Below are 26,411 nucleotides of genomic sequence, written 5' to 3' on the forward strand. Positions count from 1 at the left end.
ATAAGAAAGAAATTAGTCGGAACACTAAATTAGCTGTATACAAGACAGTGTTCAAACCAGTTTTAACTTACGGATCTGAGAGCTGGGTCAGAAGTAAAACACTTGACCAAAGACTAGAGACCGCAGATATGAGAGTCCTGAGAAAGATTAGAGGCGTGAACAGATGGCATCAATGGCAATATCATATTAAAAACGAGGATATTAGGAAAGAACTTGACATTGTCAGCATCCAGGAATGTGTTAGCAGAGCTAATCTCAGGCGGTATGGTCACTTAAACAGAATGGGCGAGGAACCATTAGTAAAACGAGTGTTCTCTGCCAGGTTGGCAGGAAAAAGACCCAGAGAAAGACCAAGATATAGGTGGGTTGATACGGTACAAAGTGCCTTAGACGATAGATATATAAGATCTGATAATGTTGGAGTCTTGACAAGTAACAGACTGATCAGGAGGAAAATTGTAGATAGGAAGATAGTAATGAGGTAAATTTTTCGTGTAGTACAATCATATCCTGTACACCCCTTAAGGGTACATGGCAGGAATTTGATGATGATGATGATGATGATGATGATGAGAGATTTTTTGCAATTCCATAACATGGTCACTTTCCTGATGACGCTAATAGATAAATAAAAATAACCTCCCAAACGCCGCTATTTGGAATTTATTATTACATATTAGCCTTAATTTTCCTCCGGAAAGAAAATAAAAAATATTTATATTCCTTATAAAATGAAATCATTTTGATTATTATTAATAAACTCCTTAAATGAAGAGTCTAATTTTGGAATAAATAACTATCTTCATTATTTGCCATACCAATACAATGTAGAGTTTCTACTTCTCCAAGAGTTTTATTCCATCTGATACTAGTGAACTAATCTCAGGTCCAACGATCAATGTTCAGCTGTTTAACTTGGGTTTGCAGTACTTTTATTGAGTTTCATATGTCATCACCACATTTCTTTAGTTTATATCTTTTGAACCAATCAAAAATGATGCAAATACATACTTTATTCAACTTTATGTTCAGATAATAAGGTGTTGTATAACCTGCGGAAATCGAGTGTCTCTTTCTATAACGTGATACCCTAGAAGAAAGACCATTAAAAATGAGAGATTCATAATCCCCGAATAGGGAACTCCTTCCCCCCCTCTTGCTGGTTCCCGAGTAATCTTTGGAGTAGGTAAGTAATTTTTTTCCCAAGAAAAATAATAATAAAATACTTGCATGTGCCAGATAGATTAGGATCACGAGGAGGTGGCATTTGTCTGCTGGACTCTCCTCCCACGATGCCTATTGAAATAATCAACAGCCACCAATCCTCATAAAGAAAGTGCTGAAAGAAGCCGGGGGGGGGCTATAGAGTATTTTCTTTTATTTATGTACTGAAAATGATATTTAATAAATGACCCATCTCCAATCAGGCAAATATTAGCTCTTTCTGTCGCATTTTCCGTAATCCTGCTCGAAAATGTTTTATAGATTTAATTTTTACAGAAATAGATTTTAACTTTCATCTCTGCTGTAGTTTGTTCATTTACTTACATAAACGTTTTTTTCAGATTCAGGACATCTTTCAAGTCAGTTCTGATCCCCTTATTTTCATAAGTGGATTAGAAATTGAAATACAAACTGAACAAATCCTTTCAAAATGGTTATTATTTCTCGGCGATTGTATGCCGCGCACATTCTTATTGGAACACGTTTTCACTAGACTTATCCGCTCCAACTCTGGAGCCAAAAAAAAAAAAAAAAAAACTTTGCATTATTGTCCTCTAACAATCACCGTATACAGGAAGGATTTCCTTCTTCATTTTCCGCAAATGTATCGGTCCAAGTGATGTTTCTATCAGCTACACTTCACCAAATGATGATCTTTTGATTGAGTACTCTAAACTGGGTTTTTATAGGATTTTTCTCGTTCGCCAGAACCAGCAATTCAAATTGCCGAAAAAGCCCTTTCGTAACGTTACAGATTGCTGAAGCATAAAACAGTTCTTTAATGAATCTTTTTTAAGGATCTTTTACAACCCTACAGCAGACCTTCACCTTTAGTTCGAAACATTTCCTTTAAAATAATTCAAATAATAATAAAAAAGTAACTTACTTTCTGTACAGTCGACCACTCTTATGTTGTCCATTGCCACGTGCCTGTAGTGAACCGAAGGAGGGGTCACGATTTCAACGATTAGAACAAATGGTTTCAGTACCTTTGAAATCAACTGATGATGTTTCTTCCACCTGAAAGAAATAAAAATAGAATTAACAAATAAGGAAAAACCTGACAAATCCATCACTACATCCTCCTTCATTCGCTGAAAGCGAGAAATTCCGAAATTTACAAAAATAGCAACAACTGTCGTCCTCAAAACCAGCCGTGCTACTGACCTTCGATCCAAATATCTTTCCCTAAATGACTAAAGAAAATTTCCAATGTTTAAAAAATCACTCGGAGGGTCAAAGAGATCCCACTTATTTTTTAAACATCTAGAATATACAAAATTGGCTTTTCATAATGCTTAACAAGAATTCCGAGATGAATTAAAGTAGGCTATCACTCAGCTCTTCATGAAGCCCCAAGTGTGTGTGTGTTTGTGTTGAATATGATTGGATTAGGTAGAACTTTGTTCTTTTCTTATTCGTAATTAGGTCAAAAAGTTTACAGATTGTTTAATGAGCCATGCATTGCTAAGTATATTGAAATCAATAAATTAAGTTTACTATACAGGTTATACAGATGAATAACAATACAACAGTTAAGAAGGCTTTCAATGACAGGTTAAATGGAAAAAAGGAAAATTCGAAGACCTCAACTGAAATGAGAAGATGGGATCATCCCTGGATAATCAAGGCTCTGGAATTTAAAAAAATGGCGAAACTTATAAATGAATAAAGAAGGCTGGCAAAAGTTTCTGAAGAAGGCCAGGGCCTACACACATCTGTCAATCCAATGATGATGATGATGATGAATAATTAGGAAAGTATATATATGGTAGTTCGCTTCTTTACCAACAGATAGCGCTCGTGGTGCTATTCAAACATTTATACGTAGTCTGACCTTAATAAATTATCTGTAAATTAATGCTATCTTTATCTGGTGATCCTTGTTGAAATAGTTTTATTTCCGCCTATGAATGAATTTCAATGCTGTAGGAAAAGTGAAACACCGAAAAATGGAAATTTTTTTTTTTTCAAAAACAACTATGCCAATTTTACAATGTCGCATAACATGGGCATTTTTTCCCAGTGCTAAATCCATGTTTGCCCAAACATCATGGGCATTTTCTCATGCTGCAAAATTCAACAATGAATGAAGAAATTATATCGAATGCGGGATTTCATTGTTACCCTTTCATCATAGTTATTGTTGACGAGCGTGTAGACAATGGTAATCGAATATAATCGAACGTGTTCCAGATGAAATATTCATCAGCGTTTCTGAGATGTAAATTCGTTTAGAATCATGTCCTGCTTTGCACAATGTACGTTGCATCCCGGATTATCTAACCCTAAAGCTACCAACGCTACTACTATAAATTTAAATATTTTGTGGGTGGAAACTATATTAAAAACAATTCAAAGAAAACTAACTTCCCTCCACACGAGACTGGTAACTCGTACTTTTAGTTGCAAAGTCGTACAATCCCTTACCTGTAATAAAAGTCAAAACAGTTTGCTTCAGTCTAGTTACAAAGAAGTGTTCTTCCTCATCCCGACATGGATCGCCGCCAAATCGTCAACAGGCTGCGGGTTAGAATCAGGGCCAGCCATCTCGGGGGTATAGGTGCAATGCACCCGGGCCCCACGATCGAGAGGGCACAGTCGGTACACATTTGCGGAAACGTATTTTTTATTATTTTTTTCTTCTTCTTCTAATTTTGCTTATAACTAATGGGATTTCATCGACGGGATTTTAGGGACCCCGGTAGTAATAATATCTCTGTGTTTCTCTATTATATTAGGGTTTTTGCTTAACCCTTTTGATGCGTTTATGCAGTGTATAAAAATTAACAAACATGATTTCGTTTTTACCCTAAAATACTAAAATGCCTGATTCATCATTAGTTTTTTTCTAATCTGTTACACATTTATATCATTTGGCTCGTTATCGAAACCGTTGAAAAAATATTTATTATATTCTTTATATATGGTTAGTCTAGAGCAGGGGTGGACAACCCTTGACATGCCTGCCAAACGTGGCACGCCAATGACGCATTTTTTTTTTTTTCCGGCACGCAACCCAGGGCTCATCTTAAAAAATAATTAAATAAAAAAATACATTTCAAACATCTTCGCTGACACATATTTTAACTTAATATAATACAATTTTTTATTAAGTACAGCTATACCAAATAAAAATGCAATAATTAATTAAACTTTACCAACTGTTTCATAATAATAAGTAATAAGAAAATTAGAAACAAACATCCTATTTCCAAGCCATCGATACATCTCCGCGATATACTGATGTACAAGTTTTGTCCAGTTCAGTTGTTGCATTATTCGTCAGGCATCCAGACGTGGCGTGACTCCTTTACCATCATTTGATATATCTTTTCATGTTTCGTAAAGAATGTATCCGTTTTTCTAAAGTGTATTTGGATTTTATTAAATCGTAAGTCATTAAAATATGGATTGGAAGTATTTATTGTCAATTAATATGTTTAACTTATTAGATATAAAAGCAAATTTCCTTTACATTGATTTTCGGAAACTAAAGTTTTCAGTTTTTTTCGTAAAATCCCCGCATATATTGTAATTACTATTTCCTGCCTAGAGAACACTTTCCTTGTGTGCATCCTACCCAAATAGCACCATCTACTTTCCCATTATTTCAAGCAAAAATTAGCAGTAATTTAAAAGAGTTGAGATACTTAATGAACAATCCTTCAAGAATGACTAATGAACAGATAGCTATGGTACTAGGCCAGTAAAGATATGTGCATATGATTGGTGCAGTATTAACAAAAGATCGCGCGAGTCAAAGATAAAAGTCAGCAGACAATTTTGGAATTGAAATGCTAATTCTCTTCAACCAAATCCAATATCTGAAAGTGCCATAACAATATTCACTATATATTTCTTAGCTTTAACACGTTTACGAATTTTAACACTTTCTGTTGATTTTATTGTTTGCTTTGCATTTAGTTGGGGGGGGGGGACAGACTCCCACACATCTAGTTTTTAGTGTTTGCCAGTGCAGCATATGGTTTTGCTTGTGGCTAAATAGCATAGTTTTTTTTTGGGGGGGGGGGGGAGGGACATGTGATTCATTAGTTAGTGCCATTTTTATCCCAGCTGTCTCTAATTGCACTATTTGTTGAGAAATATATTACACAGACTGCAAATGTTTGTACCTTATTCAGTGATACAATAAAACGACCTGTTTTTACTTGCGTCTGCAGACGTATTGGCTAGTATGGAGGGCGCGTGGTTTACCACGAGATCTATTGCCATGAGCGAGTCACTACTGCCATGAGGTGAACGTGATTAAACTTTTTTTTTCTGTGCGAGGTTACGCGAAACTTTTCAATTTCTTTTTTTTTCGCCAAGTAAAATCAGGGGTGCGAGTTATACACGAGGACCAGTTATATTCCAGTAAATAGGGTAAGTTATTTTTAAAGCTATGTGAAATGTATTATCAATATTCAGAATTATGAAGTGTGGTCTGCACATGATTAGATCTCAACTCTTATCTATCACAAGTTAATAGTGATAGATAAGGGCGAGACTGATCTACTGAAGTAAACAAACGAAAAAAATAAACACATTCCTTGTAAAATTTTGTAATATTGTAAAAAGTATGTACATGCTTAACTTTTTGTTAATTCATGGGATAAAAATATTTAATATTATTTACTTATTCGACAGGTAAAGCCTAACCCATAATATCCATGCCAAGAAAGTATCCCTCTGGGTGTCAAAACAGGAAATCAGCAGAAAAGAAAAAAGAAGAAAAGCAAAATCTCAAAATGTCACAAGTACATTTGTTTTCATGGCTACAAAATAAATCTGACAACGAAATTGCTACGACTTCAGCAGTTGCGATTCAAACTTCAACTGAAGAACAAAACTCCAAACAAGCTACACAACTTTTCAACGAAAATGTAGAAACTGTGGGATTCGTCGAAAGAGACGCGTCTGATTATAAAACCTTTGGGATACAGAAAATAACGATAAAAACAATAATAACGATGGTGATCAAGTGAACATAAATTATCTACGTTTGTGGCCAAATATTATAACTGATAAATTTAGATTATTTTGTGTTAAAACCGGACCTAAACAACATCATCAAGACGCATTCGTTAAGAATGTTGAAGGTAGATCATTTTCTACATCGTACTATTTAAAAAAAATGCCAAATGGTGAAATTCAGCTTCGCATCTGGTTAGTTTACTCAAAAGCTCAAGACTCAGTATTTTGCTTTTGTTGTGTATTATTTTCCAAAAGGAGAGGAAAAGATCAATCAACACGATTTATATATGGTTTTAATAAATGGAGAAAACTGTCATCTGTAATTCGAGATCATGAGCTTTCTGTTGGTCACTTTAATTATTTTATTACTTGGCAAGAATTATTAAAAAGGCTTAATTTATGTTCGACTGTTTGACAGAACAAATCAAATTAATATAAATAAAGAAACGGAACGTCTAAAATTACTATTCCAAAGAATTGTAGATGTAATTCTATTTTTAGAAAGTAATAATCTGTCATTTCGAGGATCCCATGAAACAATAGGAACGCCGAATAATGGAAATTTTTTAAGTTTAATATAATTAATAAATAAATATGATGCTGTGCTAATGGATCATGTAAACAGAATGAAAAATACGAAAAAAAGAATTGTGCATCATTTGGCGCATAGATTTCAAGAGGAAATTATTGCTGCATTAGGTAATGAAGTCCTTAATAAAATGAAAGACGATATAAAAGCAGCCATATATTACAGTATCCAAATGGATTGTACTCCTGATATTTTTCACAAGGAAAAACTGTAATAATTATTAGATATGTAAATTTTGTAGACAAAAAATTAATTATAAATGAGTCATTTACAGGATTTATTGAAATAACTGATGTGACTGGTGAAAGACTAGCAAATTCGCTTTTAAAAAGAATAGGTGAGCTTGATTTAGATATGAATTGTAGAGGGCAAGCATACGATAACGGTAGCAATATGAAGCGAACATATAAAGGCGTACAATTTAGAATAATTAGTTTAAACCCTCATGCAATTTATGTACCTTGTTTATCACATTCTTTTAATTTGATAATTTGTGATGTTGCTTCCAGTAGCATATATTGTAAAAAATTATTGTAATTTTTAATTTTAAAATATATTATTTTAAAATTAATATTATTATTTTAAAATTAATATATTTTACAATATATTTTAAAATTTAGATTATTGTAATTTTTAAATATATTGTAAAAAAACTTTTTGTAGATGCAGAAAATACTGCGTATTTTCTGCATCTGCAAAAAGGTGGGAAATTATACAAAATCTTTTAAATATTACGCTTAAACCATTATGTGATACTCGATGGGAAGCCAAAATAGACGCAGTCAAAGCAGTGTATACACAGCTTGAACAAATTTATAATGCCTTAGAAGAATTTATTGGTGCAATTAACGATAACACAGCAGTATCCGAAGCTAAAAGTCTACTAGATTCATTACAAGAAATGCCATTTATTTTAAGCTTATCGGTGTGGTTTACAATATTGTCAAAAATTAATAGTATCAACAAACCATTTCAAGCAAAAACAATTGTTCTTGACTCGGCTTTTAATTTAGTGAATAAAATTAAAAGTGAAATCCAAAATTTAAGATCAAAATTTAACTCGTTTTTAGACGACGCAAAATGATAGCACGAAACTTGAATATTTCCGAAGACTTCCCTGAAAAAAGAATTCGAAAAAGGAAAATATTATTTTCCGAACTAGCAGAAGATGAAGTTTTACTAAACCCGGTAGAGGAATTTAGATGTCACTTTTTCAACGTTGTGATTGATGCTGTTATTGTACAAATAGATGAAATATTTAAAAATATTCCCAATGTTATTTCTTATTTTAAATTAATCACTGATATAAAAACATTAGGAAAAAATGAATTAGAAAACAGCTCAAGGGATTTTGTAAAATATTATAGTAAAGATGTAAATGAAGACTTAATCCAGGAAATTGATTTGTTACGTGAAATGATCTTGGACAAAAAAAAAAAAATGCAAATAACGCGCAAGACATATTGCAATATATATTAAATAATAGTTATATTGAACTATTCCCAAATGTGCTAACTGTATTGAAAATTTTCTTTACGTTACCAGTTACTATAGCAAGTGCAGAGCGTTCTTTTAGCAAATTAAAATTGATAAAGAATTATCTTCGGTCAAGTATGTGCGAAAAACGCTTAAATGCACTTGCTATATTAAGCATCGAAAAGGAAATTGCTAAAAATTGTAATTTTTCGGAAATGATTACTGACATTGCAAAAAAAAAAAAAAAAAAAAAAAATCGCATATTTAAATAAATACATATTAAGCAATATGCGTGTTTGTAAAACTAGGTCCCTAAATAGTAAACCTATTTATTTTTTTATGTGCTTAAATTAATTTTTTATTACTTTAAACAATAATTAATTGTAAATAGTTTTTGTGCGCTAATTGGTGAGCCAGGTTACTTTTGTTTCTGTTAAATATTTATTTATTTTAATTATTTAATACTTTTGTTTTGTGTTCAGTAAACGTTATGTTAACCTGTTATATTTCAAATGTGTTTTGTTTTGTTTTCCTGTGCCAAAATCATTTGCAGGTAAGAGGTTTTACAATACGAATCCTTTTAATTTTTACCTTTGAAAAATATTTTAGGGCCCCAAAAGGTTTCTTGCACTCGTGTCCCTTTATAGAGAAGGCCAACCCTGGTTAGAATCCAGCCATGGGTCTGATATTTTGATTGGCTTTAGATCGGAGATGAATGTCATCTCCCAGTTTGACACCCCCAACCCGCTTATCGGAGATATGAAGTGGTTTGAAAAAGTTTGGTCTCTAGAGCGGGGTTTCAGTACTGTGTTAAATATAATTAATTAAACATAAATAAAAGTCCTTACTTTACCCACGATACTAATGCACTTTCGTTTATAAACTTTCTTAGGTGAAAGCCACATAAAAAAGTAAAAAAAATAAAAATACCAAAATCAGGAGACTTCAATATTCGTTTGGAATTCGTTATCAAATAGTTATGAACTTAACAAAGCAAATAAACTTAGGAGATATCTAGAAACTTCAGTCTTTCAAAGATTAAAAAAAAAAGTTTATATTAATTAACAAAGTATTATTTACGAATTCTAAAAGCGAACTTTTAATTATCAAAACCTTTCCTGATTAAATTTTAATGTTTACGTAATAAATACAGATCCATACGATATTCAAAGACGTCACAATTTATCTAAAAATCGTGAATTTGTTCACTGGATGCATTTTAGCTTTCCGACCAAACACTTGCACACACACATTGCATTTTCAATATTTTTCTACACTTTTCACATAAGATATTTTAAAGAAATATAAAAGTGTATCTTTTACATATCTTCATAAATCACGCACTTAGTTAAATAAATACAAAATTAATGACGGAAAATCTCACGAAAATATTTTTTAATAGTATAATTTTCGCCTGTGTGTCACAGGCATCTTCAGTACATGTTAATCTCAAATTAAACAATAACTGCCAATTCCAAAAAGCGCCACCTAAGTAGCTAGTGTAAGATAACTAAAAAGGTCAATAAAATTTCCTAAAAAAAAAAAAAAGAAAAACTATATATACGATAAAAAGTTAGGAAAGATTAGCTGATTTGTAAAGTACTATCTCCCATAAAGGGGGATAGACGTAAGCCGTCGGATCTGTTTAAGTTAGGAGAGTGGAGTAAGGTTTCACATGTTTCTTTATAAAGCCATTCTATGGGGAACCGACTTTTGTGAAGGACTCTTCTCTTTTTCCAATGAACTCTATGTCTGGTTAAGATGGCATGTTCTGCAAGTCCAGACTGTTCAGGTTTAAGGTATTGAATATAAGACTGGTGTTCTTCTAGTAGTCGAATAGAGGCAGATCTTCCTGTTATGCTAAAAGATAATCCATAAGATAATCCACGTGAGCAAGATAAGATAATCTTGCGTAATAAGATAATCCACAAGAGCAACGAATCTGGAAGACACCTGGATAATTAAGATATGGAAGCTTGTCCTTAGGAGAAGTGAGAAAGGTGGAGATTTTTTTGAATGGTCGAAAGGCAACAAAAATATTCAGTGGTTTTAAAACTTTTGCTATACGTTCATTAATGCCGTGTACATAAGGGATAGGAATGCGCGTTATTGCTTCTGTGTTTGAAGAGGAAGACATATTAAAACAACTCAAAGCTCTTTTGATGAAGGAATTCTTGTATTCATTAGATAGAAAAGAAGGAGTAATATATTGCAGTTCTGTTTGTAACAGATCGTCCGAAGAACAAAAGGAGTGGGCCTGATTATTTGATTCTATTTCAAGGGTAAACTGGATTCTTGGATGAAGTGCATTTAACTTAGTGAGTGAGAAACTGTTGAAGTTCATCAGAAGAGCCATTCCATATAGCAAAAATATCATCGACATATCAGGGATATTATTTCCGTCATTAATTTTGTATTTATATGTCTACTCACGGTATTCCCTTACTAAGAGTCACGCACTTAGTTCTAAACTGTCACAGCCCTAAGGTCTGTTCCATTTCTGGAACCCCCCTTCATCGGAAACAGGACGTTATAAAGGGTTGTGTTCATCCTCTTAACAATCTCTCCCTTTGCATTCGGTGCCGTGTGGATAAATATAAGTCTCGTGTGTTTTTAGAGAAACTATTTCGCCACCAAGAAATCTTTGACAGACACAACCTCCTTTTAAGATCCCGCCCGCATTTTGTAATGACAACACAGGGTGAGGCTGTGATTTCTCACTTGTACATAAACGTCTTTCGTCGAGTGTCTTTCACTAAATTAGTCCATCGCAGATTTATACGTCCCAACACTTTACTTGGTGTGTGGGTATCTTTAAGTTTGCTCGTTATCTCGTATTCGTCACGCCAATATTTACACAAAGAGTACTTTATCTGCCTAAAGAAAATAGCGAAGACCGTATATCTCGTTAAATTGATAGAAAATAAGAGAGAGAGTACTAATCCGATTTTACGATATCTCTCCTTTACGACTAGCCAACAGTAACTTTATTTGAAAATCATTTTGTAATGAAAAGCAACAATGGCGATTTATATCGAAAGAGGGCGTTACTTGCTAAGTTCGGTTACATAGATGTAGCTATTAATATATTTTAATTAAGAAATGGAAATATTTATTTGATTATTTATTTGAATATTAAATAAAACTAACTGTTAGTATGGTTCACTAATATTCAAATTTTTCGTTATTTGTTTTTAATTCTTTTTAGCATATTACTCGAACAAAAGATAAAATATTCAGCATAACTTCTGTTTTTTTTTTTTTTTTTTTGCTACAATCCGCGTGGTTTTGCCTTTCTACTGCGCATGAGTGTAAATAAAAAACCTAGTTCAAATCTCTATTGTTATGTCATTCGTGACGCACTTAGCTACTGGTTGCAAAATAACATTTCTTACTTTCCTGAGATTTACGAGGTATTTTAAGAATATATTTTCGAAGACATTATCCATAAATAATTTATTTTTGATTTATGTTGTAGATATTTATAGTTAAAAGGAAATATGTTAAAACACTAAACTAAATGCTTTTTGGAAGGTTTTCTAAGATGACTTTTTCTATCAGACATATTGAATGAAAGAGCTAATATAATATGAAGGGAAAAAAGGAGAATTTTCGCTGGTTTCACGTTAAAGATAAAATGGAGAAAGGAGCACAAACGTACATCTATTATTCATTTATGGAAATAAGAAATCTCTTGCTGAGTGCATAGGAATAGATGCGATGATATTCTTTTCAATATTATGAAGGGGAAATGAAAGATTTTAAACGTTGTTTGTTGTCATCAACTGGTAATTCGCTCTAATAACAATAATTCTGTATATCAGGATGCTCGCGATACGATGATATAATTGAGAAGATTTCCGTAAACAATAGATAGGTTTTTGTTTTTATTTTTTTTTCACTTCATTCCAGGGGTTCTCTCGTATATGCATGCAGGAAGACTGTGTTGTTTTTTGAGGAAAGTGTGGGATGTCTATTAATTCGTGTGGGGGTGCGGGTTCCGGAATGGGAACCTTTTCCGCCTCTATGTGATCGGCTAGCTCACCTTTGATTGAAAAGTTCATAAGTTTCTCGCGTCCGAAAGGAAATTCGAACTTAAGAAATGAATGTTTTTATTTTTTTAAATATTTAAAATTTTTAATTAACTTTGAAAATGTCATTCAAACTTTTGCTCGTGATACGTGGGTAAAAAAAGTAGCCACTCTAAAAAAAGTACCCACGTATACGTGGGTACTTTTTTTTGAGTGTCTATCAAGTTCTTTAATGATAGACACTCAAAAAAAAAAAGAAAGAAAGAAAGAAAGAAAGAACGTTATAGGTTCGATTGCACTCACCAAGTGGATTTTTTTTCAGCCAGTTTCCGAGTTATTTGGGAAGACAAGAAGGGTTGTTTCTCTAGAACGTCGGTTTTTAATCGCGCAAGTCAGAGAAATCGACCGTGAAACTTACGCTATTGCAGACAATATTAGCATTTGTGTAGAATCACGAGACGGACGAGTTTTTTTTTCTCTTCGAACCCTCCGAATCAGTAGCCATGAACTCAAGTATCTGTCTTGACTAAGTTTGGACAACGACTGCACTGGGATAATATAGTCGGTGAAAGAGTTTAGTTTGTAATTGGGAAACTCAGGTTTACGCTTCTTCAAAACATTGCTTTTATTCTCTCTCTCTCTCTCTCTCTCTCTCTCTCTCTCTCTCTCTCTCTGTTAATACCATTCTGAAATGTTTTATTTCTTAATGATCTTGTGCAGATTATTAAACTGCTGAGTGGAATATCAGATAACTCTTGATCTCGTCTTACCAGGGTCTCTGCGAAATACGCTGTAAAACTTATCTGCTAAGCAATTCAATTGAAAGATGATGATTATCGATATGCAGTGGTGAATATTCACTCTCATCCATGCATTATAGGAATGTCGAGTAGGATAATTGTCGGAATTCTGTATCCAATCGTGTACAGGAGACGAAAATCGTCCCACGTGATATGCCGGATGTTGTACTGTGTTGCTATTTATTATCTTAGAGTGAATAAGGTTGTTTATTCTCTGAAGACTAGCCAATGTTTAACCCATTCCTTAGAGTAATGACAGATCTTTATTATGAAGTTACCGTCCAATTTCTCCTTCTATTGTTACTGATGTAATGAAGAAACCATTAACAGTCAACTTGTAAGCTACCTTAGAGCCTCTTTCAGCTAATAAACGATAGTCAATAGATATCGCCACGGGATCTGTATTAACACCTTTTGGGAAATATCATGGAAACGTTTGTGAACTCTCGAGTGAGTGCTATCGATATCTTTAAAGCATTTGGTTATTGATCATGTTTGGTTCAAAGTGGGGGAAGAACATTATATGCTATGGTGAAGATGAAGCTTTCTCCGCAAATTTTGCAACCACTGCGAAGGACGCAAAACAATCTCTCTTTCCGCTACCCACCTCCTATATATTAATGACCTTCATCAATTAACTGATAATCCAGGGCACAGTTTTGCTGATGACAGTACACTGCCGTTGTCTTTCTCATTTTACAAACCTTGCTCTGTAATCACCAAAACATTTCGAAATAAAAACTTCAAAAATCTGTAAACGAATTTTCAGTGTCCCCCCCCCCCCCCACCCCCCCCCCCCCCCACCCCCCCCCCCCCCCACCCCCCCCCCCCCCCACCCCCCCCCCCCCCCACCCCCCCCCCCCCCCACCCCCCCCCCCCCCCACCCCCCCCCCCCCCCACCCCCCCCCCCCCCCACCCCCCCCCCCCCCCACCCCCCCCCCCCCCCACCCCCCCCCCCCCCCACCCCCCCCCCCCCCCACCCCCCCCCCCCCCCACCCCCCCCCCCCCCCACCCCCCCCCCCCCCCACCCCCCCCCCCCCCCACCCCCCCCCCCCCCCACCCCCCCCCCCCCCCACCCCCCCCCCCCCCCACCCCCCCCCCCCCCCACCCCCCCCCCCCCCCACCCCCCCCCCCCCCCACCCCCCCCCCCCCCCACCCCCCCCCCCCCCCACCCCCCCCCCCCCCCACCCCCCCCCCCCCCCACCCCCCCCCCCCCCCACCCCCCCCCCCCCCCACCCCCCCCCCCCCCCACCCCCCCCCCCCCCCACCCCACTCGTCCGCCTGTGCACACGAAGTCGTGACTAGCGCAGGTCGAATGCTCGCACACATTCCGCAACAGCGCTTGTCGGTAGCAGTTAGCCGATTGTGCTCCACAGCCGGGCACGTGCAACAGAAGCGAACGTCACTGATCAACACACGTCTGCAGTAGCCTGGCGAAGGCCTAAGGTGTGGTGCAGCATTCCCCTTCCCGATCATGTGTGAATGCACTGACTTTTCACGGGAAGGTAAATGATTCGTTTTTTAGCTAACTAAGTGGTTGCAATGTATATGCAACAAGAGTGTCTATTGATTGTTGAAAAGACATTGCGCATCCCTTTGCAAGTTATTCTTTTTTTTTTTTTTTGCTGATTGTAAAAATCAGCAATGTTACGATCTCGTGATTATAATAAGGGAAATGCCGACTGCAAAAAAAAGTAAATAAATTTGAAACATCTCAGAAAAACTCGTGCTTCAAGTACATCTCTCCCACAGGCAGTCAATCTTTTTATCTACACTGAAAAACAAAAGTGGAGCATTATTTATTACTTTCAAATTTCTTCTGATAAATGAAGACAAATTTCTGAAAGTTTTTTTTGGTGGAACCATAAACAGAAAAAAGCGAAACACGACAAAACTAGACACGGAAACCAATGATCTGAAAAAATGTGAAACCGAAAAAAATCAGTCAACTCTAAACTATTCAACCTGAAATGCCAAACAAATCCAATTGCGTACACGTGTGCAACAGTTCAAGAAATACACAGAAATTCGCAAAAAAGAAGATGCAAAATGAAACTCAAAATCCTTAGTTATGCGATTTTCTTACTTACATATCCTGTCAACTGCAGTCTGACTGTCAAAAGAACCCCCCAAGTCCTTTTATATCACGCAGCACATTCTCACATTTACCGAACACAGAAAATAGATCACGAAACTCTTTCAGTCTTCTCTGCTCTTATCAAATGACAAAAATTTTCTCTAGACTCTTCTCGTCATGTAACAAAATCTCTTATATCACTTGAAAAAACTTGCAATAGTTCATCTTATCACGTGAAAAAATTCTATTGTCTCCTTTATTCAAGTTACAAAATTCTTTCTTAACTCTGATCATGTGACAAAAATTACTCTTCTTCACTCTCAACAGGTGACAGAAAATCACCCTTAAAATCAACTTTTCAGTTCTTATCGTGTAACAAAAATATTTCTTATTCAGATGGTAAAAAGGCTTTCTTTTTGCCTATCATATTACAAAAACTTACTGTATTAATAACTTCTTATTGCATCACCTTTTTCTTACCACAGGACGCAAAATATCTCGTGACGCATATTATTATTTTGCCGCATCTCAATAGAGTTGGGAGACCCAATTCAACCATCATGCATACAAATCCCTCCTTGAATCCATTCACCATCAGGAAACTCGCAACCAATTCTGGCAATCCGTTCCCCTCTCACCGCAAAAGATCTGGCTTGCACGCCCTACTGACCACACTCTTACACAAATAAATCAATTGCGTGGCCCGTGGGGGATCGAACCCACGACCTTCGCGTTATTAGCACGACGCTCTAACCAACTGAGAGAACGTGCCCCCCATGGTATCATCTAACAATTATATTTTAATGCAGAAAAAATCTCATTCTTCACGTGTTTAAAAATCTCTGTTATCATGTGACCAAAAACTTCTCATCACCCGAAAATGACTTTCTTTTTGCCATATGACAGAAACCCCTTCTCGCAAAACAACAAAAAACTCGTTCTCCTTATCTCTTTCATAAAGTCTTAACTGCTCATTTGACAAAATGTGTTGACTTCATTATCATGTAATGAAGCTTGCTTATTACACAGGAAAAACCTTTCTTCTGATCAGATGACAAAAAATTATCACGTGAAAAATCTTAATTATTATCCCTTCACCAAAATTTTTCTTAACTCTTATTATGTGACAAAATCTATCTTAACTATTATGTTAAGATAGTGTGACAAAAATTCTTTCTTCTTTTTACGTGAAAAATCTTTCATCTTAAATCGTCACTTGATGGAAAATCTTTCTTAACTTGTATCATGTATCAAAAATTTTCTTATTAAGTTTTTCACATGACAAAAATCTTTCTTCGCTCATTCTTAACTCATGGAAATTTTCTTTTCCCCTGACAAGAAACGTCCTCTTTTTACATCTAGAATTTTTCTTAATTCTTATCACATAACAAAAGAACTTTCTTCGTAACAATTATCTTATCACGTTACAAAACTCTTCTTATCATCTGACAAAAGAACTTCCTTCTCAACAAAATTCTAAGACTGCAATAGGAAATTATAGACCAATCAGTATCTCAGGCGTGGTAAAATAACTAACAAAAATAAAAATACGATACTGTATGAGGGTCAACATGGCTTTGTGAAGGGTGGGTCATGCCTTAGTAATTTACTAGTAACATCTGCGTTAGATAAAGGACGTGGATACACGATGAGTTTGCTGGATTTTGCAAAGGCATTTGACAGAATATCGCATGGATCTCTGTTACGGAAATTATAACACAATGAGGACGGATATGACACTGGTTAAGTAAATAAGAGTGTGGCTGATGGACAGATATCAAAAAGTGCTTATGGAGGGGAAGAATCGAGGCCAAATCAGGTAACACTGTGCCGCAAGGTTCAGTGCTGGGACCATTGCTGTTCAATTTGTACATAAATGACATTGGAATTAACCTGAAAGGAAATATTTAGTTGTTTGCTGATGATGCGAAATTAGGTAGGGTAATAGATAATCAATGCGATGTGACGAATTTGCAGGATGATTTAAATAGACTGTCGGTGTGGGCAAAAGATAATGGAGTGTCAGTTTAATGTGGAGAAATGTGAAGTTATGCATTTCGGGATAAATAGATTATATGCCGAGTATCACATTAATGGCACTGTGATACACGTATATTTCCTTCTATTCTATTTCTTTCATCTATTTACTGGATGTACTACAGGAAATTGATGAAACTATATATTTAGGAGGGTGGTAGAAAGAATTAAAGTTTAGAGGACATGTTGCTAAGGGTAAGCCCATAAGATTACTTTGGTATTGAAGAACACATTAAGAAGTAGAGATAAGTAAGTTGTTATTCCTCTTTATAAAACCTTGATATCCGCATCTGAATTACTGTTCTTGTCACTTCACAAAAAAACGTTTTATGATGAAGAAAAAAAATTTTATTTTCATATGAGAAAAGCTTCTTAATTACGATATGTTAAAAATATTTCTTCTGAATCAAGCAACAAGAAACTTAATCCTTTTAATGTGACAAACATTTTTCTTCTCATGCCAAAGAACTTTCACATCTTTCCACATAGAAAGAACATCTTGCATCAGCTTATCCCATTACATAAATTCTTTCTTTTTATCTCATTACAAAAGCCTAATCATGTGTGGCAAAAAAAACTTTATTGTGATGATAAACTCTTAATAGTTAAGAATTTATCATCATAATAAAGTTTTTTGTGATGATAACTCTTTTAACTTTGGGATCACTAGATAAATATCTTTCTTCTTATTCACATGAAAAATCTTTCTTACCCAATAAAATATTTCATCTTCACTTATCTTATCAGATGACAAAAATCTTACTTAACTCTTCACATGACAAAACAAAATCTTTCTTATTACAGACAAAACTTCAAAATAAGTTTTGAAGTTTTGTCTCTCTTTGTCTTTGCGATTTTAGATTATCTTGAAAAGTTCTTAACTCTTTTCAACTTAATGACTGGATAAATTTTTATGGAATAAGAAAGAAATTACTCAAAACCCTAAATTAGCTGTATACGAGGGTGGTCTGAAACGTTCTCTGCCTCGACCATAGATGGCAACACTATCGGCAAGATTTTTTTTCTAGGTTGGTATATCTGCCATACGCATCCATTTGAAATTGTAAGCCATTCTATCAAGTAGTTTGTTTTATACAGCTATCTGAAGCAAATTGTTGTCTGTATCCCTTGAAATGGATAAAATTGAGTATCGTATGGTATAAAATTCTTTGTAAAAGAAGGTTTAACGACAAAAGAAATTCATTCGAAGTTCATAAAAGTTTATGAGAACTCTTCTTCGTTTTCGACAATTAAGAAATGGGTTGCTGAGTTTAAATGTGGCCTTGAAGATGATCCACTTGAAGCACGTCCAAAAAATGTAACAACATCAGAAATCATTGATCAAGCGCACGATATGGTATTGGATGACCGGCAAGTCAAAGTGCGTGAAATTGCTGAGACTAGACAGATTCCAAAATAACGTGTAGATAGATTTCACATGAAGAATTGCAAATCTAAAAGCTTTGCGCAAGATGGGTGCGCGTTTGCTTACAGCAGATCAAAATCACACTCGCATGAAAATCCCTGAACAGCGCTTGGAGCGTTTTAACAAGAATAAAACTGATTTTGTGCGTCGATTTATTATTATGGATGAGACTCGAATTCACCATTACACATCAGAATCCAAACAGCAGTCAAAACAGTGGACAGAAGCTGGTTGTTCAGAGCCGAAAAAGACAAAGTCGGTTCCATCAGCAGGAAAGGTCATGGCATCGGTGTTTTGGGATGCTGAAGACATTTTGTTTATTAATTATCTTGAAAAGGATAAAACAATAACCCAGGAATATTATTATTATTATTATTATTTGACACCTCCAGGGAGTCTAAGGACTCATCGATGGAGGGCACTTGCTCCACAACTCCGTCTCCACCATGCAATCACCAACTGACCGCAAACACACCAACGCCATCTGCCGCCGAACACCACTGGTATTTCCACAAACAATTACAAACATCCATGCCCACGGCGGGATTCGAACCCCGCAGCCTTTTGGCTGGAGAGCGGACACGCTATCCACTCGGCCAACTAGGCCGGCTCTTTTAACCAGACTAGACGAACAACTTCGTGAGAAAAGACCCGGTTTGCAGAAGAAAAAAATCATCTTTCATCAGGACAATGCAGCTGCCCACACAAAGGTATTTTGGCAATGGAAAAATTAAGGGATATGCACTATGAGTTGCTGGAAGAACATCCACCATATTCCCCAGATTTGGCTCCTCTGACTTGTATCTCTTCCCAAAACTAAAACTCTTCCTCGCTGGTCAGCGTTTTTCTTCGAATCAAGAGGTGATTGCAGCTGTAGAGGGATAGTTTGCATATCTTACTGAGAATCACTACAGGGACGAGATAATGTCGCCGGAGCATCGCTGGAATAAATGTATAAGTCTTAAGGGAGATTATGATGAAAAATAAAAATAATTTTGAAATAATAAATTCGTTTTTTCATTGTTAGGCCGAGAACCTTTCAGACCACCTTCGTACAAGAGGGTGGTCAAATCAATTTTAATTTATTGATCTGAGAGCTGGGTTAGGAATAAAAATCTTGATCAAAGACTAGAGACACACAGAAAGAGAGAGAGAGAGAGAGAGAGTCCTGAGAAATATTAGGGGACTGAAGGGATCGCATGGATGGCAGTATTATATTTGAAATGAGGATATTTGGAAAGAGCTTAATGAAAGAACTTGATATTGTCAGCATTCAGTAATGTGTTAGGAGAGCTAATTTTAGGTAATGTGGCCACTATCTGCCAACCTGTCAAACAAGTGTCGTTTGACAGGTTGGCACGGAAAAAACCCAGAGGAAGACCAAAAATCCAGATATAGGTGGACTGGTACAGTAAAAAGTGCCTTAAAAGACTGAAATCTAAGATATGATAATATAGGAGTCTTGAGAGGTAACAGATTGATTTGGAGGAAAATTGTTAATCCGAAGTTAGCAAAGATGAAATTTTCTCATGTGGAACTATCATAATAATCGTTTACATCCCCTGAGGGCACATATCAGGAGTTTGATTATGAACTCATCATGTGAGAAAAAATCTTTATTCCTTTCTTTCACATTACGAAATCTTTCTTTTCTCTTATCACGTGACCAAAAAATCTTTACCACATGAGCAAAATCATTCTTATTGTGTTATAAAAAAATCTTAATTCTTATTGCATGACAAAAAATTTAGCTCCTGATGTGACAAAATCTCACCTCTTTTCTCATGATCAAAATTATTTCTTGGCAAAATCTTATTACTTGACAGAAATCGTTCTTAACTCTTATCACATGAGAAAAATCTTGGCTCTTATCTTGTAATAAAAACTATTCTTATTACATAACAAAATATTTCTTATCAGGTGAAAACATTTATTGTGTTATCACTTGGAAAAAAATCTTAACTAATGATATCACAAAAGAACCTTCTTTGACTCTTATCACATGACAAAAGAAATTTCTTAAATCTTATCGCATGACAAAAAAAAATTATTTTCTTGCGACAAAAATCTTGCTTCTTATCATGTGATGAAAAATATCTTTTCTTTTAACATCATATAAAATTCTTTTTCCTTTCGCATGACAAAAATCTTTCATAACTCTTACTATGTGACAAAAGAACTTAACTCTTATCTTATCAAGTGACAAAAATTCTTTCTTCTTGTCAGGTAACAAATCGTTTCCGACTCGTATCACATGACAAGCTTTCTTCTTAACCTTTCATGTAGCCAAGAAACTTAATATGAGCACAATCTTGCTCCTCATCACGTGACAAAAATATTTCTTCTGACAAAAGCCTTTCTTAACTCTTATCACGTGACAAATATCTTTCACTCAACACCTCCTTCTTCACACCATGTGACAAAACTCTTCGATGACATTATAAAATCTTGCATCTTGGCTTGTCTTATTACGCGACAAAAACGTTTTTCTTATCACGTGAAAAACTTTCGTCTTGGCTCTTATCATGTAAAAAAAAAATTCTCCTCGGCTATTTTGATCACGTGAAAAAATCATTCCTCTTAACATCTGTTCGAAAACAGTTCGAATCTGAAATATCTTGCGAGCAAAAATGTGCTTGCAGCAATAAATTTATAATAATCACAGTATAATTGGAAAATGTGTTAAAGATCATTACTCCGAATATTAAAGCCCTCACCACACGTCACGTGATTGGAATATTACTCGGAACTGCGCAACATATTCCATCAATCGCATGACATTCTCAAAGCGCATAATTCGTTTGACATGTGTTGATATACAGTGACACGACGTCTTCTGTATCACGAGCATCACTCCTGTCAACAACAGCAGTATATTATTCAATCTGCATGACATATTGGCATAGCAAAGATACAAAATTCAAAAACCTTCGACAAATAACCGACTTTATTTTAGAATAATTCACATTATAAAATATGATTATGGTGGCGCCTATGATTAAGACTATATTAAGACTATTATTCTGCAATTTATCTATTAATTTATTTCAGTCCAGAACTCAAATAACTTACTTATTTTTTAAGTAGAAATATCAATTTCAATGATGAAATAGGTATCTCCATTGCACTTCTGACGATTTAGAACTAGGTTTGTTATTTGTTGCGTTGTTGCTCATACAACAATTTATTTCAAGTTTACAGAAGCTTAGGAAAACTTTTTTTTACAAATATTCCATCTTCAGACATATTCCACTTCATTCACTCTATCTGCCTCTGTTTTCTAAATAGTATCGTTCACACTGTTTTCTCACAGAAAGAAACTAAAAGAATTCAATAGGTATTTTGCCTGTTTTCAACCCATATTCCACTATATTAATGTCTACAAGATCTACAGCCTCTTCTTTTTTTGAGAGGCTGAAGATCCTATACCGCTTCAGCTTTCGAGGCCATCTTGGCAATAAATCATTAGAAGTCTCAACTCCACCTATCGTCAGATATGAACACCTAATATCCACCTAATAAACAATTCTTGAGAAATAGTTGGAAGCCTCAGAAGGAATAATTGCATCATGACATTAAAAAGTATACATAAAAGACTTTTCATGTGGTCTTTTATGTGTACTAAAAATGCGATTGATGTTCTGTAATACTTCCGAACAATAATTTATTGTTTTGTTATGACTTATCAGTTAATTATTGTTTTTATTTTTCATCTTATGATAACTTAGTTATGATAACATCTTATGATAAAGTGATATCAAGTATATTTAAAAAATACAAAATAGATTACGATAAATAAGTGAATTGAACAGAGAAATTAGCAAGTCTAAAGAGAGAATCGTAGATCTCGATATCTTGGAAACTCGAAGAGAGTTTCGGATTACTTACTCCTTAGACACCTATGATATTAATGTACTACAACTTTAGTTTTCATTGGGTAGAATTATCGTAAAAATCAATGCTATAATAGAACAATTAATCCAATATGCATAGTTTATTGTATCTGCTAATACTTGTGTTCTCTAATTGGTTGATTTGTCTGTTTTTCGGAAGGAACCCTGAGCTATTTGCATATCATTATGAGACTGGTAACTCGCCTTCAGTTGAAAAGTCTTTATAAGGTTGTTCCTCGCGTCCTTCATGAGATCGGAATCGTCGTCTTTCTAACCAAAGTAGTTCGTTGATACCAACTGCGTCACGAATTTCAAAATGAAATACTTTTATTCCTTCAAATTAGAAACGAATTATAGCATGATAGACTGAAGAAAGAGAAATATTAAGAACGTAACACAACCAGATAGACAATATATATTCGAGAACGTAACACTGAAGATGCATTCGTGGTATTAAAATGATAAAAATTAAAATTGCCAGACAGTTTTCTCTCACAAACTTTTAAATATTAAGCTAAATCAAAATCTGTTCATCCATTCTCTGGTTGTCCCACATGACTACACAAAACAGCTGGTCGTTCAAATAATTATCACAAGGTCATCACAACCGTTCATATCTGAATCAACTTAGGCTAATAATGTTGGGATTATTTCATCTTATCAAACACGAAAAAATACCAGAAAATGCAAACACTGCTTACAAAATCACTTCCATAGTCTTAGTTGTTTCGGAATAATCTAAGCAACTAATGAACTTAAATGGAAGAAATAAGAGAAAGAATTAGACACATAGATCGATGTCACATGAGTTGTTTCTCTTTCTTAATACTTCACTTGTAGTAAACATGTTTGTGAATTCGCTCAGGATTGTCGAAGTTGATCATTTTTGGCTGTTCTTCTCTTGTAATCGCAGTCTTCATTTTAGCTTTTCAATAGTTAATTATTATATTTTGTTTTCGTTTCCGGTGAATTATCTGTGTAATAATCATTCACAATTAGCAATAAAATAAAGTGAAATATAATCCAGATGTCCCTCCCCCGTCTACGAACTGAATTATTCGTAAGCGATTTAGAGATTTCGTGATGTTCTAGATTATAAGAGTGCATTTGTCGATATTACTGTTTTTAATAAATCGTTATTGACATCTGTGTAAATATTGACTACTTTTTTGAATATAGATTATCACCAACATCATCGAAAAGAGATGTCGAAATTTCGATATTGATATCGAAAAGATAATTTTAATTATATTTATGGTTTTGCTGTATTATTCTATTGTTTCATTTAGGGTGTACGCATTCAACTGTTTTTCAAATTCAGTTCTATAATCATTCCAGTTTGCTTCCCGAGATAGTCGATCTCTGGCAGCATACGGAAGTATTTTTCTCTCCCAAAAATTCGAATTTTTAACGCCAGAACATCGAAAAATGGACTGTAGAACTCACACTATTTCACACAATAATTAATATATGAAGTTAGAGACCAAGCTATGGCGGCAATTGTTTGGCGTACCTGCCTTCCCAGTACCAATCAGTGATGACTAAGGATGGGATTGGCTGCTCATCGATCTTCAAAAGAGGGAACAGAGATTCAAAAGGCATTACGGTGTAATTTGAACTCCCCTCTTTCCAAGTAAAACGCGTGTTCCTTCTGACGGCGCTACGTGCACTTTGTTACATAAGTCGTGTTACGGTAGCTGTTTTATTGAAAATATAAAATATATGTTTTTCAGCTATTCGAAATGCTCCTATCCAACCCGAGCACCATTGGGAGAAGTCCTTGTCTACGTTTAACCTATACGTATTAAACTAGCGTAACTATGGCAACAAGATGTGTGTATGGAGAATGTCAACGAAATTCTAGTCACGAAACAACTGCGGTGATTCATTGGGTTATTCGTTTAAAGTAGAAAGGATAGTTGATCCCATAGCGGTCTTCACAAGAACTCTTACTAGTGTGTAGATAGAATAACCTTGCCAAGAATGTGTCAACACCCCCCCCCACATGATCTCAACTGGATGGCAACCAGGTGATGTTTACCTTTCCTACAAGAAAGGTAATTACATCATTGAGACCTGATCCTGTTTTGATTTTCCATTTAAAAAAATAACTAGTGGGTAACAGCGAAGTGATAGCAGATTATTTTTTTTTTTTTGCAAAAGGTGGGTGGATGTCATAAGATAAAAAAGAAAATACTACATTTCCCGTTTATCTTGTAGATATAATCTCGGCTTTCTCTTTTTTGTTTCCTTTTCTTAAAACACTGAATTGTTCCATTTTTTTTTTAATTTCTGTGGTGCCCTGTTTTTGAAATAAAGGAAGGCATCTTATCTTCCTCTTGACACTCATTTACTCTTGCCCGGGGCTAATCTGATTATCCACAGCAACCTCTTTCAGTAGCAATCAGTGTGACTATGATTGGGACGTGTTAGGAGAGCAGATTTGGGATCTGGTTTCACAAACGTGTGCTAAGCGAGTCGCAAATTATCATTTTTACAGCATGGAAGAGGATTTTCAGAACTCCAATGTGTGTGTGTGTGTGTGTGTGTGTGTGTGTGTGTGTGTGTGTGTGTGTGTGTGTGTGTGTGTGTGTGTGTGTGTGTGTGTGCCCGCATGCACGCCAGTCGTTTTATTGTGCAGTGTGTAATGTAGGTACTAGGCTATTTTCATCATCCACTGTAAAGCTAACATCGCGTCTTGCTTCCAGGGTGTGTGGTGGCTTAAAAAATTGATTGATGGAGATGATTGGTAGTAGAGGTTCGGTGTAGTGGTGGAGACAGTTGTATAGTAGGTGTCCTCCCGTGATCAGCCTTCAGGCTTCTTGGAGATGTCACAAATAATAATAATAATAATAATAATAATAATAATAATAATAATAATAATAATAAACTTCGCTAAGAGCTATAGTAATCCTTCACATCGTTTACAGCTTGCAAGTCACTCGTAAAGAAAACATTAAAATCCTTCATATTTTCTTCATTCGTTGATTAATTATCAGTTAACATTTAAATTGTGTGTGTGTGTGTGTGTGTGTGTGTGTGTGTGCGCGTGCGTGCGTCAGAGAGAGAGAGAGAAATCTCGTGTAAATTTCGATCCGCTTTTGTAGACTATTTCATATCATTACTTGAGTTTTTCATCAGTATTCCTTTCTATTTCAGCTACGAAACCCCCCTCCCCATCCCATGATTGTGTGAGACTATATCAGTCGCAGCCTTAGCCACTGATTCAGTGACTAAGCTAGAATCATCGCCCTTTAAACAGCACACCCGGCTACACTATCTATTCAGTATTGTGGTCCAAATACTTATTCTAACGCTATTAGAAAAATGTCCAAAGGGCAATTTAAAATCTAGCCAGAAAATTTAAGGCAGTTTTTAAATTCAGACGGGAAAAAATATGTACGATTCCATAACAGCAATTTTGATTCAGTTTCATTTCCCCTATTTTAACCATTCAAATGATTCTGTAATAACAGTACTTAAAAAAAGTTTAAATTGGTGATACATCTTGCTAGTCTCCTGTTCCTCCTCCCTTCTCATACAAATATACAAATTCTCATATACTCAATAATGTCCTTAGTCTTTCTCTGAGAAAAATAAAAGCATAAATTGTGATCAACCTTCCTAACGAAACATTCCGATGTCTTCAACGGTTCTTAAACTAGGTCAATTAAAAAAAATTAAAAAAATAAATGGAGCCTTTCTCGTGCAGGATCATAATCTTCGTCTTCCAAATAGCTGTTCCGGTCTCATGCCAACGGTTTCCTTCTTCCATCGTCTTTTCGTTCTTCCTTTGCTTTATATCTACACAGTAATTTTTGGATGTCTGGTGTCGTCCATTCGATTTAGACACTCTCTTTGTCTTTGTTTATATTTACTTA

General features: G+C 35.3%; 1 protein-coding gene across 1 annotated transcript in view; it reads right to left on the reverse strand.

Moving 5' to 3' along the window:
- LOC150101692 (leukocyte tyrosine kinase receptor-like) overlaps window positions 1-26,411 on the reverse strand; it is a 95,828-nt gene that overhangs the window by 59,539 nt on the left and 9,878 nt on the right. The window contains exons 2-3 of the mRNA XM_090399891.1: window positions 13,376-13,508; window positions 2,111-2,244 (exon numbers count right to left, since the gene is read on the reverse strand). Of these exons, the coding sequence (XP_090256017.1) occupies window positions 2,111-2,244; window positions 13,376-13,508 (267 nt within the window). The remainder of the gene's footprint in view (window positions 1-2,110; window positions 2,245-13,375; window positions 13,509-26,411) is intronic.

This window comes from Typopeltis vanoorti, chromosome 11 (genome assembly GCF_054136105.1).
Source record: "Typopeltis vanoorti isolate ZY-2024b chromosome 11, IOZ_Tvanoo_1.0, whole genome shotgun sequence".
NCBI lineage: Eukaryota > Metazoa > Arthropoda > Arachnida > Uropygi > Thelyphonidae > Typopeltis > Typopeltis vanoorti.